This window comes from Phoca vitulina, unplaced genomic scaffold, assembly GCF_004348235.1.
Source record: "Phoca vitulina isolate PV1807 unplaced genomic scaffold, GSC_HSeal_1.0 scaffold15, whole genome shotgun sequence".
Classification (NCBI taxonomy): Eukaryota; Metazoa; Chordata; class Mammalia; order Carnivora; family Phocidae; genus Phoca; species Phoca vitulina.
The window spans coordinates 26,383,404-26,399,406 of NW_022589718.1; the positions used below are offsets into that span (position 1 = coordinate 26,383,404).

The 16,003-nt window shown below is 40.0% G+C and overlaps 1 protein-coding gene across 1 annotated transcript in view; it reads right to left on the bottom strand.

Annotated features, from left to right (window-relative positions):
- Positions 1–7,306: 7,306 nt before the first annotated feature.
- ING2 (inhibitor of growth family member 2) overlaps positions 7,307–16,003 on the bottom strand; it is a 13,743-nt gene continuing 5,046 nt past the window's right edge. The window contains exon 2 of the mRNA XM_032413684.1: positions 7,307–15,100. Within this exon, the coding sequence (XP_032269575.1) occupies positions 14,430–15,100 (671 nt within the window). The 3' untranslated portion in view covers positions 7,307–14,429. The remainder of the gene's footprint in view (positions 15,101–16,003) is intronic.

The following is a 16,003-nucleotide window of genomic DNA, read 5'->3' on the forward strand; positions in this document are numbered from 1 at the left end:
TAGCCCGTAAATTCCAAGGTACTTTACTACAAACTAAGAAAGAGGAAAAACCCAGTTTGGGGATCCAGCAAACAGAAAGGTGCATTCTCTTTATGGGTCCTGTTTAACCCGGTCTGGGATGAGTTGTCGATAATAACTTGTTTTGATCTTCTGCAAAATGATCTGCATAGAACTGCAATCAGAAAGCAGAATGCCTACCCTAAAGAATGTCTGAAGTTCCATTAGAATTGCAAAAGCAAATAGGTTTGATCTCCGATGCTAAAGTCAATCAACTGATGGTAGCTCCTTAAAGGTGTGTATTGAGAAGACTTTTTGAGGTCACCGGAGCTCAGCAGTAAAGAATGCCAGGAAAAAATTAGCTATGTCTGGCATGGGTCCCTAACTGCAGCACTCTGGCCAGATTATTTGCTGTTTCTATACCTCCTTCCCCAAATCATACAAGACTGTGGCTAATCAGTATTTTCCTGGGATGTAGCATTTTGAACATTTTTTCTAATCTACCTGTGACCTTGCACATTTGCTGTTTTGTGTTCAGCTTGTTTAGGCGGAGAACCTCACCCTGTAAAAAAGAGCATTTGTATACCGACAAAGACAGCACCTGGGAAAGGTCCTCCCTGATTTAAGTAATACAGTTTTGATGTCTGGATAGCAGAGGACGGTTTTCTACATTTTGACACAGGAAATCAAGGGTAATAAGGTGACCCTTCATTTTTCTCAGTGGATAAGCTGCAAGCCCTATGTGTATGGCTTGATTGTTACAGAATCTGACAAATTTGTTTCTGAGGTCATAGGAGGTTCAAGTAAAACTTCAGTGAGCCCTGTCTTCCTTTATTCAGACCCAACTGCCCAGTGGACAATTAGTATTTTGTGATGGTGACTGTCCATTTAATGCCTTTATAACTGGTTTGTGCTATGTACTATTCCTTGAAAAATTAAGCATTATTAAAATTAATTTCTCATTTCCTCTACTCAACCTCATATTTAATTCTTGCTATGGAACCAAAAGCATTCTTGTGTTTTCCTCCCGAACATGTTTTCTCCCCCAGACATGAACTAAATGCATCAGGTTTTAATTTTAGAGAAAGTACACAATAGCTAAATGTTCCCTTAATGCCCTGATAAGTAGATCTCTGCCAGATCCATTGATTACTCAGTAATATGGACAAGTACTGGTTCCATTCATCATCTTCATTTTAAGAAAACAGGCCTATTGAAAAGTGATGATATGTTTAAAGACCAAAGGCACCAGGCTAGATTAACAAAAGTTTTATGACATTCATTCGAAAACATATTTATTAAGGACATATAGTGTGTTTGCCCTGTTCTAGGCACTGAAAATACAGCTGTGAGCAAAACATGATTCCTGCTCTCCAGAAGCTTACATTTTAGTGGGAGGAGACAGTCAAATAACCACAGGCTATGAAGAAAAATTAAAGGCAAAGGGGGAGATAACACGTCATTGGAACATTTTCTCTTTTTATTGGTCTTCTTTCTGTTATATTTGAATTGTCTTCGTATGCAATCTCAAATTTCCACAAATTCAAGATTTGTTTGGATTAGTATCACATTAGCAGGACAAACGATATTAAAAATCTGGTGAGAAGGTTAGGGTCAGATAATCATTCTCTTTTATTTTTATTTTATTTTTCTAATATTTTTATTCTTTTGGAGGCACCACTGGGATAGATAATCATTCTTTAGTTAGAATGTCAGAGTATGGTCTTTCTTCTAACCTAAATGGAGTTGGATAAGAGTTCTGGTGGAGGAACACAGGACATTCTACAGTATAAAATAGGTATTCGTGGAGTGATAGAGGGGGCAAATGAAATGGAAATCTGAGAGGAGACCACCGCAGACAGAGGGAAGAGTAAGTGCAAAGGCCCTGTGGCTGATGTGATAGATATGTTCACAGCACAGCAAGGTGGCCCATCTGATGTGGCTGGAATAGAGTGAACTAAAGGAGAGTGCTAGAAGTCAATACTCAGAACCCGATTAAATGCAGCCTTTTAGGCCATTGTACAGATTTCAGATTTTACTATCAGTTGGGCATCCACTGAAGGACGTTTAGCAGAGGAGACACTAATTTGCTGGATCTTTTTAGCTGCCTTGTTGAGAATAAACATACGGACAAATGTAGCAACGGGAAGATTGGTTGGGAAGTCATTACAACAGTTCTGGCAGAAGTGATTGACGATGGTCTAAATGAGGTAAAGATCAGCCGAGCAGCAAGCCACTTAATATATTTTGAAGGTCAATCTGACAGGATTTGCAGACAGATTTGTTTGGGAGTATAAGAGAACCAAAGGAATCAAGGATGACTCCAAGATTTTTGGCCTGAGCAACTGAAAGATGGAACTGCCCTTTACTGCAAAGAGAAAGACAAGGAAAGAATAGGTTGGTGGCTGGGGCGGTGGGGGTGGGGGGGAGTACAAAAATCAGGGGCTAAGGTGTTTAGTTTGAGATGGCCATTAGACAGGCAAAGGGCAGGAGGGCGGTGGGCTATGCAAGCCGAGATGAGGGTTGGGTTGCTGATACACATTTGGGGGCCATCAGAGTATAAAAGGAGTTTAAAGACACCAGACAGGCTGAGATTTGGTGGCGAATGAACATGAGTGTCCTTCTGAAGCCTCAGCCTGGGACACTCCAACCTCTGAGGACAGGAAGAAGGAGCCTATTCAGCAAAACAGAATGAGCAGGAACAATCTGTGAGGTTGGAGGAGATTCGAGAGCAAGTGCACTTTGTACTCTGGAGGCCAAGGGAAAAGAGACAAAATGTTTTAAGAGTGACCATTTGTGTCAAATGCTGTCATTTGAAAAGATAAGAAAACAGAGAAGGAACAGTTGAAGTGGACAATGTGAAGGCAGTTTCCATGGAATGCTGGAAACAAAGCCATTCTGAAGAGAATGGAAGGCAAGAGAGACAAGAAAAGACAACCCTTTTGAGGAGTCTCTCCCCAAAGGTGAGTGAAGAAAATGGGACATGAGTTGGCAGAGGATGTGGGGCTGCTTACTGTCACTGTTTTTTCCTTCTTGTTTTTAAGATGGAAACTATTACAACATCACATGCCAGTAGGAAGTCCAGTGGAAGGGGCAGAGGGGGATCCCTAGGACCAAAGGGAGTAACCATGGGAGCGAAGTCACTGTGCACAGGTAGAGCTTCTGCAACAGACAGTCATCCCTCGGAAGGAGATGGAAGGCAGGCAGGCCAAGAGCTTGGGTAGAAACAGCGGGTGGAGAACTCTGATTAACCTTGTTGTTTCCAGGGAAATAAGAAGTGAATTAATCCACTTGTGAGTGTAGACGGAGGAAGGCACTGCAGGTTTGCAGAGCTTCAAGAACAGCACAGGGGTCTCCGAGAGGGAGAAGCACTAGCCTCCTTCCAGGCCCGGGGCTGCAGAAGCCTAGTGGGCTGAGCTGGGTGTAGACGGGGGTGAGGGTAAAGAAGTGAGGGAGGGGAGAGTGAGCGAACACCAGATCAACGCAATGGGCCCAGGAGTCTGAGTCAGATAAAGAGGCCAAAGCCAACCTGAAAAGGTGAACGAGTGGGAAGGTTTGGTGGGAGTATTTTGGAGGTCCTGGTGCTGAAGAGGGGCTCAAGTCAGAGGAGAGAAGGGAATGAGCCAGAACGATAGAAGGTGGTGTCAGAGGATGCGCTGCTGAAAATCGAGAACTGCTTTTCGGTAGCAGGTGAAGATTCTGATAATCGCAAAGTCTAAGGCTAAGGTGGGATAAAGCATTTGAGGCGAGAGGGTCAAGGCCAATGTACTGAACAGAGTGTATCTGTCAATGATTTCTGGTTTTGCTCTCGCATCTACTAAATTTTTTTGAAAAACTGTGTTTCCTCTCAGACATATAACTTGACCTCTAAAATGTTTCATCATAAGCTTACATGAATGCAAAAAATAGAAATTCTCGCATATTATCTACACCAGCATTTTATTTATTTATTTACTTATTTATTTATTTATTTATTTATTTAGTAAGCTCTACACCCAATGCAGGGCTGGAAGTCAGGACCTCAAGTTCAAGAGTCGCCCGCTCTACCAACTGAGCCAGCCAGGTGCCCCATACCGGCATTTTAAAATAAAACCATTACATTACTCAAATATATTCAGTGGAATATAAATACTATACATGTAAAGGTACCAACAGATAAGAGTTTAACACTCTTTTTCCCCTGAAATTGTATATCCATTCCAGTTCACCCACAAAATAGTATCCTAATGATGCATTCTTCTTTTAAATCTTTTTTTTTTTTTTTAACGATTTTTTTATTTATCTGACAGAGAGAGACACAGCAAGAGAGGGAACACAAGCAGGGGGAGTGGGAGAAGGAGAAGCAGGCTCCCCGCAGAGCAGGGAGCCCGATGTGGGGCTCGATCCCAGGACCCCAGGATCATGACCTGAGCTGAAGGCAGACGCTTAACGACTGAGCCACCCAGGCGCCCCTAATGATGCATTCTTTATTCTTAAGAACTGTTTGACTACCCACTTATACTTCTTTGCAACAAAAATATGCTTCTAAGTTAAAACCTTTCTGAATTGTTAGTATTATAATTACTAGTGCACAATTGATTAAAACATTAAAAAATTGATAATTTATTAAAAATAAGTAAAACTGTGTAAAGCATGACAAAGACTTGGGAGTGAGTTTTATGTGCTTTGAGAAAGGAGGTTTCCCGATATCAGGATTTCAGATGTTCCCCGTGTTCAAATGTTCCCCAAAGATTCCCCAGAAACAGAAAATTTGAGGCAACTAAATGGATTGCTCTCTAACCTAGCACGGTGATCAAGACTATCATGAAGCAATGGGAGTAAAGAGCTGGTGCTTTTTCATTGTTTTAAAAGAATTTATGGCACCCCTGCAGTTTGGAAAAACTTGACGTGATGCTTCCGAGCATGATGGTGGTAGGTAGAGAACTTTGCTCTTTTTTCTTTTTCTTTTCTTTTCTTTTTTCTTTTCCTTTCCCCCTTTCCCTCCCTCCTTCCTTGCTTCATTCCTTCCTTCCTTCCTTCCTCCCTCCCTCCTCCCCTTCCTCCCTCTTTCTTTTCTTTCTTTTTCTTTTCCTCTTTCTCATCGATTACTGCTTTAGCTTAATCTTCTGGTTCCAGGAATAATTTACTTATCTTATTCCTCATGGCTATTGATCTCTCTGAAGACCCCAACTAATAACAGTGTGAAACAAATAAAAAGATCTCCTACCCTCTCAACTAAACTGTGCTAGAAATGGTAAATTTGGAACTCTGCCAGTTACTGCCTGGAGTTATAAGTCTTGGGCAATTGGCTACCCATTTTCTCCAGAGGCCCTGTGCCTCATACACAATTTAGATTTTAGTTCTATCTACAGAAAGTATTTCCCTACCCTTTCATAGAAATTTCTGGCCATGACATTGGTTAAGAAATTCTGCCTTTTCAGTAAATGCATTTTACAGAAACAAATTATATTACTTTGAAATAACAATAAAAATCTCCAAGGACAACAGTTTACTTGATCTTTATAGTTTCTAGAGCCAAAGGGGTATCACGACATTAAATCCTAATAAATGTCGAGCCCACTGGGAGCACAAAATTTTCCCCAGAGGTCAGTTCTCACATCATTGACTCATATGGCAATAATAAAATATGGCTTGGGTTCAGATCTTTATTATTACTTGCTCTTTGTAGTCCATGCTTTTCCCAGAAACGGGTACAAGATTATTAACAGTGGTCTCTTCTGGAATTTCTCTGATCAAATATGAAGGTTATAGCTACTTTGTACCTAAGAAATCTAGGCCAATTTTACCAATCAAGAAACTGAGCACAATACTTTCAAGGTTGAGCTAATAGGGCTACATAACCCAGTTATATTTGACAGACGATTCTTACTTGAACGATAGTTATTTGTTGTATCGGATTCATTTAGGAAGGCTAAATTCCTAAAACTGCCTAACAGACAGAAAGAAGGTCCAAGTCCCTGTCCCTGAGGCCTTTGAACAGTAGTACCAATGGTATCAAGAATACTGAGGCTTGTAGGAAAGAGGGGCTGGGGTGTAACTCCCTATACAGCATCATCACCCAAAACATCTGAATATGATCCTTTCACGGTATAGTTTAGGGGCAATAGTCTCAAAAAGTTTGAAAGACCTCCTACTTCCTCAGGGTATGAAGAGGCATTACAGGGCAAATGTGGCAAGATTTCTCAGAACCTCTATCACGTACCTTTTGAATCTCTAAGAGTAGGGGTATCACATGCCAAATACCCTAGCTTCTTTTGGGCAGAAGAGCATTCCAGGATCCATGGAACACTTTAGGAATAAACTCTGGTTTGGAATATAATGTCACTGCAAGGCAGAGATGTTGGTTGGTCACCACAGGAATGTTCTTCTAGTTCTAGGTGGTATGCTTTTGCGAATTGTTCTTTCAGCCTACCTAAATTATCCTTGAATTGTCATACTAACGTCAAAGGTCAGGATGAGGAAGTCAGCGGAAAAATGGAAAAAAATGGCAAGGAAAGCAAGGACACACAGTTTATGTCTGGGAATTATTTACCAGTGATTGTGTGCAGTAACATTCTCTTACATAGCATAATGTTTGCATTTTTGCTCCCTCAGAAGGATGGTCTTCAGTGGGACATAACGAGTAGAACAAAGATTCGGGTATCTGGTAAAAAAACAAAAACAAACAAGCAAAAAACCCCAGCAATTCGTCTACCTTAACCCCTCACGTAAAATAGTACCCTTAGCTACTATTTTGCAACTCACAGAGTTACCCACGAATTATTTAAGCAGGTACTACAAACTCTTTGAGACATAAAGTACTTCTTTACAAAAATGCTTTACCAAGATCCTAAACTCACTCTTGTTAGCTTAAAAGGCTCAGTCTTGTTTTCCGATTTTCATGATATGAAAGTAATATATAAAAGTTTTAAAATCTCTCAATCCCAGATAATTAAGCATTTGATCTAATTTCAGATGGATTTTTAACAAAGATTTAAATAAGAAAAAATAAGTTACATCCTTCTATTGTTTTCCTCTCTTAACTAGCCATGGAAAGTTTCTTTTCCACTGTGTAATCAGAAAAGTTCTAGATTGTCTGTTTTACTAAATTACACCTTAAATCCAGCCAGAATTATTCCAAAATAACACTAAACTGATGTAGATGTAGAAAATTTTCAATGTAGGGGCGCCTGGGTGGCTCAGTCGTTGGGTGTCTGCCTTCGGCTCAGGTCATGATCCCAGGGTCCTGGAATCGAGCCCCCCATCGGGCTCCCTGCTCCACAGGAAGCCTGCTTCTCCCTCTCCCACTCCCCCTGCTAGTGTTCCCTCTCTTGCTGTGTTTCTCTCTGTCAAATAAATAAATAAAAAACTTAAAAAAAATTTTTTTTTTCAGTGTAATACTCAAGCATCATAAATTCAAAGCCAAAGCTACTATCAACGTTTTGTAGTCAAAACTGAGTAACTTTTCAGTTGCTATTTTGCTACAGTTTATATAATCTCTTTCCTTAATCCGTGAGAATTGATTTTTTTTCAAGTTGGTGAGAAATGCAAATTTATAACCAAAAAGCAAAACACACTCTAAAGCTCAGAGGGGGAAATTTCTGACAGTTGAGGGATTTACCATGTCTCAGGATGGGCCAAAAGTACAATAAAAGTCTGTCTTAAAGGCTTGGTGGTGCTACATGCTACCTAATTCTACATTCCTGATAAGCCTAACAGCAGTTCTTCTGTCCGTGTCCGTACCCAAACCCTTACTTCCCACTGAGGGCATGATCCCATATCACTAGTCTAAAACCTGAATCTTCGGAGAGCAAACAAGCTGGTTGGCCTAACACGTTTGCTTCTATGTGGGAAGTTTCTAAGATTAATGTACTATACAAATAAATTAAGGACTCTGGTCAAAGTAATTCAGTTTTGCTGTTCATAGCAAAGATATAGCAAAACTGCCATCTGAACACAGTCAAAAACAGGGGCGGGGGGGGGAGGGGAATCCACATATTTAAAAAACCAAAACCATACATTAAAGCTCAAGCACTAGATCCTCTCTTAGAATGTATTTATTTTTAAGCTAGACACAAATTTGACCAAATGCTTTTCCAGTGCTAGGCAGGCAGTTTTAGAAGCAACGAAGAACGAAACTCATTAAAAGCAGCCACATTTATTTTAAAAACTAGTCTGAGGCAAGTAGAGAGGTAACAGCCCTCCACACTGGGGCAAGATCGAAGGATATCCCCGTACATAAACATGGTGCCGAGTCAAAGGATGAAGACATCAAATCTTCGTTTACGTCATACCATATGTCAAAAAGGATTGAAGGACATTATCTAAGAAGGCAGGACAATTTTTATCTAATACAATTAAAACGTGAAAGACTACTTTAGTGCATGTGGGCGCACAACTACTCACCATACCAAAACACACTGCGACACCCTAAATCTCAGGCCTTCAGTGTTAGGACATGTTGGTATTATCTAATTCATAAGGAAATTGGAATTTTTTTTTTTTTTTTTACAATGAAGATTGCCAAATCAAGAATCCACTCACTAGCCAGTGGGCAACTGAGGAAGTTATCTGGAAAATTTTAAGGGTTTTTTTTTTTTTCAAGGCTGGAATGCCAGGCCCAAAAGCACCACAAACAAGGCCGCCTGGGACATCTCTCTCTGCTCACTGAGTGGCATTGAAAGAGCTGCATTATTTTTATCCTGAGATTAAAAAACTGACAAGACCAGAAACTTTGAGTCAGGGTAACGTCAGTTACTTTAATACTGATGTGGGTAATGCTGGTCAATACCTTGGGAAGGGGCGGGGGCGGTTACAGAAACCTTTATTACTAGGCAGAGTCCATCTGCATGCATGTAGGTAGATAGATGCCTTTAAGACATGTTCGTATTTCTGTTTTATACTAATAGTCGAGAAACTGCAGTAGCTAACCTTCTGTTGCTTAAAGTGTTTCCCAGAGAAGGATGGTTAAGGGGGTGCTCAAAATTCTCCTTAAATCTTTTTGGTTACATCATGCAGAAAGACTTGATTTGGTGCTTACATGTCTTTTTACCCTTACCTAAGAGTATTTATTAATCACACTTCTTAAAAAGGGAGAACAGATTGGAGGCTGTTTCCACAGCAATCCTACATAGCTAGAATTTAGTAACACTGCTTTGTTTCCATTGTATTTTAAGGTAATCCAGTCAGTGATACTAATTTTCCACTCACCAAAGTGATATGCCTTCTTTTAAAAATAAATTGGCATCAAAAAGTGAGTTGTTTTAAAGAAAAGTTTTAAGTAATACTTCCAAATATAAAACTAGAATGGGATGTGGACATGGCGAAAATCCATCAAGATCATTCCAGTGTCTGAAGTTTAGAAAACCCTGTTTGGAAGTCCAGTTACTAGTTACGTGAACTAAACCCCGTTCTTTCATAAACTCAACAATTAGTAAGTTTGTGACCTGGAAAACTCTTTCCTAACAATGTCAAGGGATGTGAATACTAATAACCATGTTTTTGGCATAACTGTATCTTAAATCATTCGTTTTACAGCTGAACAAACTGCAGGCCAAGGAGGAGAAGCCAGCCAGCTGGGACCCCAGAGAAATCCGCATCTCTGGAATCCTCAGACAGGGTACCGTCCTGCCCTCACATATAGGATATGATAAAGGAGCTCTGGTCTCTCTAATTGATGTATAGAGTTTAGGTAACATAACAAGGGTAATTCCTTGTTAACTTACACTTTACTTAAAATAGATTTTCAATGACATCAAACTGTAAGCACTTGATTCAGGAAGGGCTGAAGAGCGGTCTGACTTATTTCTACCTCCACTGCTCCTCGAAGACGGGCTCCTCTCCATTTCGGGTGGGGGGATGAGGATAGATCCTTCCAAGGAAGCCACCTACTGGGCATATAAAAAGGACAGGAGAGCTGTTTTTTCTAGCTCCCTGTAGGGATATTTTGAAATTTTGTTATTTTATCTGTTCTCTTTTTTTGTTTGCATTCAAGCAACAGAAGGAGGTACCAGTTTGTTTGAAGTTATGACCAAAGGCTCCAGCTGACCCACCGTTCTGACTGGCCTTCCTGGTCCACTCTCCCACCGTCCTCAGGGATATTTCGAACATCCCTCCCCCTTCCCCATCTCAGGCCTTCAATGGGGAAAGTGGAAGCTGTTAAGAGAGAATGATCTCATTTTCCCCAATACCAAATCTAGCGAGCTATCCGCATTCACACCTGTTCACTTCCAGAACCTAAGCACCATCCAGTTACAAAGATTTGTATCTTGTCTTGATCCCTGTTTTATTCCCGAGGACCTAAAACAGTGCCTTGTAAGTAATAGGTGTACAATAAATATTTTAATAAATGAGTTAAAACACCATCTTCCTTCTTGACACGTGAACTGGAACTGTCCCTGTGCCTATTTGAGATGAACCCCTCTTGAGTGTGCGTTCTCACTCATTCCCACTTGCCTGCCTATTCAGATTTCACTCCTGCCATAAGCCACTTCTCCTGACGGCATGTATCTGTCCCCTTCTAATGGAATTTTCCAGTCTGCATATGATCATGCTATATTGTCTCCTTGAGTTAAAATCCTCCCTTAGCTCACCCACACCTCAGCTCCATCCATGCTCCACTTTACATCAAAAGGAGTTGTCTGCAACTGCTGGTTCTACTTCTGTCCCCTTCTGCTCACAACCCACTCCAAGCAGTTCTTCATCCCCAAACTCAGAGCCTGTTAACTCGGAAAAACCCCCAACCTAGTGGCTAACTCGGTCCTCATCTTATTTTGTGCAGCACTTGAATGACCACTCCCTTCTTCAAACACGTCACTTTTGTTCTGGTGTGCCACATTTTTCTGCTTTATCTGAGAGATCTGGAAGTCTCCTTTGCTGGCTTCCCCTTCCAAATGCTGGGTGTGCCCCAGGACCCACCCCACCCTCTTCTGGATCCACACAGTTGCACCTCAAACCGTGGGTCCCAGAGCCAGCAGCAGCAGCCTCGCCGAAGAGCTTGTTAGAAACGTAGCACCTCAGGCCCCACACCAGACCTACTGAATCCGAATTTGCATTTTAACAAAAACAGGTGACTCTCAGGCACATTAAAATTTGAGAGGCACTTATCTGTTTACAAGTGATTTGTCACATGCCTCTAAACTCTTATTGGCTAATTCCCAAATGGTCCCTCCCTCAATTCCATGCTGGATCCCAAATGTTTAGCTCCTGGCCCCTCCCTCAATTCCATGCTGGATCCCATGAGAAATCAGGTATCTCAAACCCAAATGCAAACAGAAATCTTGATTTGTTCCCTCAAGCCAAAAAACCTAAGAGTCACCCTGGTCATCTCTTTGCTTTCTGGTTGCTGGGCCAAAATCCTTCCACTGGCAGGATCTTGAAGACATAAGAAGAGTCCTACCACTCACCACCACTTCCACGGCTACTGCCCTGGTCTAAGCTACCAATATTTCTGGTGCAAAGACTTCTTTTTTTTTTTGGTGCAAAGACTTCTAAGAGAGTCTCCTGATACTCCCTATTTTCACCAAGCCTCCCTATGACACATTTTGCATGCAGCATGATCAGAGTGATCCTCAAAGAACTCTTCAATATAAACCCTTCCCAAATTTTCTACCGTGGCTTTCGAGAGTCGTTTTCTAGTCCTTCCCACACTGTGTCAAGTGCTCTCATCAAACCAGCAAGCTTGTTTGACTCCTCCCTTCCTTTAAATCTTTGCCTTGCTCACTTGCTTCTTTCCCTCTGGTCTCAGCTCAAAGATCACTTCCTTTAAGACTTTCTTTAATCACCATAATTAAGACTCACCTCCCTTCCCATCCATCTTGTTACTCTGCTTTACTCCCCTCTAACAGTTACCTAACATTACACACATTTGACTTCCCATCAAAACGTCTGGTGCATGAGCAAGGACTTTTTCTTTTGAAACCACCACTGCTTAGAACAGTACCCAGCACACAAGGAGCACTCAAGTGTTGAGTCTTTAAGTGTTGGCAGACCACTGGGGGCAAGGGACAACCTCTTGTGCATGTATCAGAACTTCTATGTGCTAGACAGTCATATAAATCTGGATGTAGAGAAGTCACCCACACTTTTCAATAGGCTCAAATTTTCATAATACGGCAGTTCTAAAAAACTTTTCTGTAGATTAGAATCACCTGGGGATTTAAAAAAAAATTCTAATGTTTCAGCCACATTCCAAATGAATTAGATCACAATTGCTGGGGTGTGGGACACAGGTATCTGCATTTCTTGAAGCTTTTGAGGTAATTCTAATAGGAGACAAGTTTAGGAACCACTGGTTTATAGCATGAGCTGATAACTATGGTATGAGACAGTATATGAAATCTAGAATCTTAAAAAAGAAATCCTAGTCAAAATGTTATGCAAACTTAAGACTTCTATTTCCTGTGTGGTATGGAAAACAAACAAAAAAATTCATAAAAATAAAACTGTCTCAAACATTAGGTCATAAAGAGAGCACATCTTCTAGGATTTTCCATATCTGTTTTCCTATCAAGCCTAATACAAATTTGGGTACTTCTATAATGGAGTTGTTTTTTTTCCTCATATACTGAGGGAAATTTAATGTATGAAAAAGTGTTGACTTCTACATAGTCACAGCTGAAAGCTTTTGGAGACTGTGCACATACGGATATTTTTAATGGTGTCAGGTAAATAGCTCTATCCTGGTAATGAGGATGTAATCACTAAGACAAAATGCGGTATTCTCAAGAGAGAAAAGAATTTTTTTACAACTCAACTATGTTACAACAAAATAAATTCATCATCATGCTGCCTGATATTTCTCGCTCAAGAAGCAACATAACCAACTGCTTCCAGTCATCAAGCAAAACATCCTTAGGACAGAAGTTAATCAAATATTGTGCATTTACCTGTCTCAAAGATCACCTTTAAACTGTCTTCACATCTCAGAATGAAGGACAAAATTTAAAAAAGAGAAAAACAAGTCATTTGATTATTAAAATCCTCACTATAGTGCAAATACTACGGATCTCAAAAGAACCTTAGAGATATTTAAGCCAACCTCATATTACAGATGAATAACCTGACACCCAGAGGAGGTGAAGTAACATGCCTAAAAGTCACACAGGAGAGCTAGAAGAGGAAAAAAAAAAATTTTTTTTTTTCTCCAAACAAGCAGACAGAATTTTTCACATGTTAATCAAAAAGAATCAAGATCATCAGATTAGGGAGAAATGAGGAATAAAAAGTATGTTACACATAGATTTAAAGGACTAGTTAATCTGATGCCTCCTCCCCCAAACCAAAAAATTCTCCGAATAGATGTTCATATATCCATCAATATGCTTATCCTTAAAATATCAGAATCTTGGAAAATTCAATTTACAAATACATTATTAATTGCATTGTTATAATAAAATTAGTTCATTAAACGTGAAAACATCAAACAGCACCAATACCAGAAAGTTAAAGTGAATACACTATTACTTAAAATAATATATAATCACTGATTGGGACAGAAATCAACTGTAGCCACTAGAAAACTATTTAAACTCCTGTTTGACATAAAGGCAGTATTTAAAGACTAACGTATGCCCTTTTTCCCACTGACAGGCCTGTGGCTAGGCATCGTAGCAGCAGGTTACGTGGAAAATGTTATTAAATAAGATGCATTTTTTAAATTGCTCAACCTTGAACCATACTACATAACCCCATATTTTCCAATATAAGCCCATGGCACCATTTTTGGTATCCTAACTACGCTTACCTGTCCCAATTAGAACAAAACACAACACAACTCCCTTATTAAGCACTAGATTAAATGTATCTATGATTCAGCAGCAAGGCATTTACAAATGGGCTACTGACAGTGTATCAAAATGCTACTAAGGAAAATACAGCAGCAAATACTCTAGTAAGAGCACATTATTCCACATGGAATCCCAAATTATTCTTATCTCTAGCTCCTTAAACTCTTGGAAGACTAGAGATGAACAAGTGTATGTATAAATGGGGCTAGGGAGAAAGAAGCTCTAAGTGTAGTGTTCATATTGTAAATTACCCAAGATAATCTGAATGCTTACAGAGAACTCCAACTGTACCTAAATTTTTTAAAGCCCAGAGAACTAAAATGCTAGCAAAATTTTGGTGTTTACCCAAAAAACAGCATTGTAGTTTTAAATGAAAATGAAATAGGCATGGTTTGTGAAGTTTTTATAATATTCACACCACCCTCTCCCTATTCCCTGCTCCTTTCATCAGGTGATCTAAAGACTACCTGGTTTAAAATATTTGGTAATTCAGTGCAGAAAATTAAGGTCACAGACAAAGTACAACAACTTTTAATACACCATTAATACTAATGATTAAAAATTATTGCATAGTCTTATGCATTTACCCTAAAACATTTTCCGAAAGTAAATTCTGAAAGAATTATATAAAAGACAAATAACCTTTTAAAATGTGGATGGCATTTACTACCTCGATCTTCTATCCTTTTTTGCCTTGTCAGTACTTTTGTCCATTGTTTTCTCATTATCTCCCCTGCACTTTGGGCAATACCACTTCCCCTTTGGTTTATAGGTAAGCGAAACACACGAAAAGTGAAACCATTCAATTGGACACTGTTCATTGTCACATCCGATCATTTCCCCATAAGACACTTGGTTACATAAACAGTATGTAGGTTCATTGGGATCGATTGCAAACTCAACAGGTGATGCTTCCCTTTCCTGCTTGGCCTTGGAGCGTTTCTTTTTCTTGGCTGACTTGGATTTCTTTTCTTTAGGTGGCTGATCATCACAGTCTTCAATCCCATTCGTCATGTGACATAAATCACGGCTTTCACTGGTTCGCTGTCTGCGGGGTCTTCTTGAAGATCTTTCCGGTTGGCTGGAATCCATCTTTGCCTTATCCGAGGCCCGTTCACCTTCAGCAGGATCTTGAAAACACTGTGAATGCAACTCCATTTGCCTTGCCCGATTTTCCACCAATTCGAGCATCTGTGTGACAATCTGAATTTTTTCATCTCCCAATTCTTGACTATTGATTAATGCTCTCTGGAGATGTTGCTGTAGGCGTTTTTTCTGGTTTGAATCATCTTCTTTCTTATATTTTTCATAGACATCATCAATTTCCTTTAATGTTTCTAAAAACGCAAGAGAAAAATCAGAACATTTGTGCATTAGCACATATAATATTTTTTAAGTTAGTTATCTTTCACAGAACTAGTAAAGTTGAATGAACTCAAATCATAAATCACACTCCTCTTGGTATGTATACATTGAAAGACATTATTTCCCATAGAAAGACCATATGTTATCCAATATGAAAGTATATTTAGAAATAAACTAATAAGAATACAAAGCTTTCTTTTTTAAAATTATTTATTTATTTATTTATTTATTTATTTTTACAAAGCTTTCTAATACTCAGTCTATATTAAAAAGGATAAGAGGAGTGCGTGGCTGGCTCAGTTGGTAGAGCATATGACTCTTGACCTCGGGGTCATGAATTCAAGCCCACATTGGGTGTTGAGCTTACTTAAAAAACAAAAACAAAAACAAAAAAACACTGGGGGGCGCCTGGGTGGCTCAGTTGGTAAAGCGACTGCCTTCGGCTCGGGTCATGATCCTGGAGTCCCGGGATCGAGTCCCGCATCGGGCTCCCTGCTCGGCAGGGAGTCTGCTTCTCCCTCTGACCCTCCTCCCTCTCATGCTCTCTGTCTCTCATTCTCTCTCTCTCAAATAAATGGATAAAATCTTAAAAAAAAAAAAAAAAAAAAGATGCAACCACTGGGGGGAACTGGGTGAAGGGTAAGTGGGACCCCTCTATACGAACTTTGCAATTTCCTGTGAAGCTATAATTATTTCAAAAGAAAAGGGTTTTTTTAAAAGATTTTATTTATTGAGAGAAAGAGAGGAGTGAGAGAGAGAGCATGAGCAGGGGAGAGGGGCAGGGGTAGAGGGAGAAGCAGGCTCACCGCTGAGCAGGGAGCCCGATGGGGGACTTGATCCCAGAACCCTGGGATCATGACCTGAGCTGAAGGCAG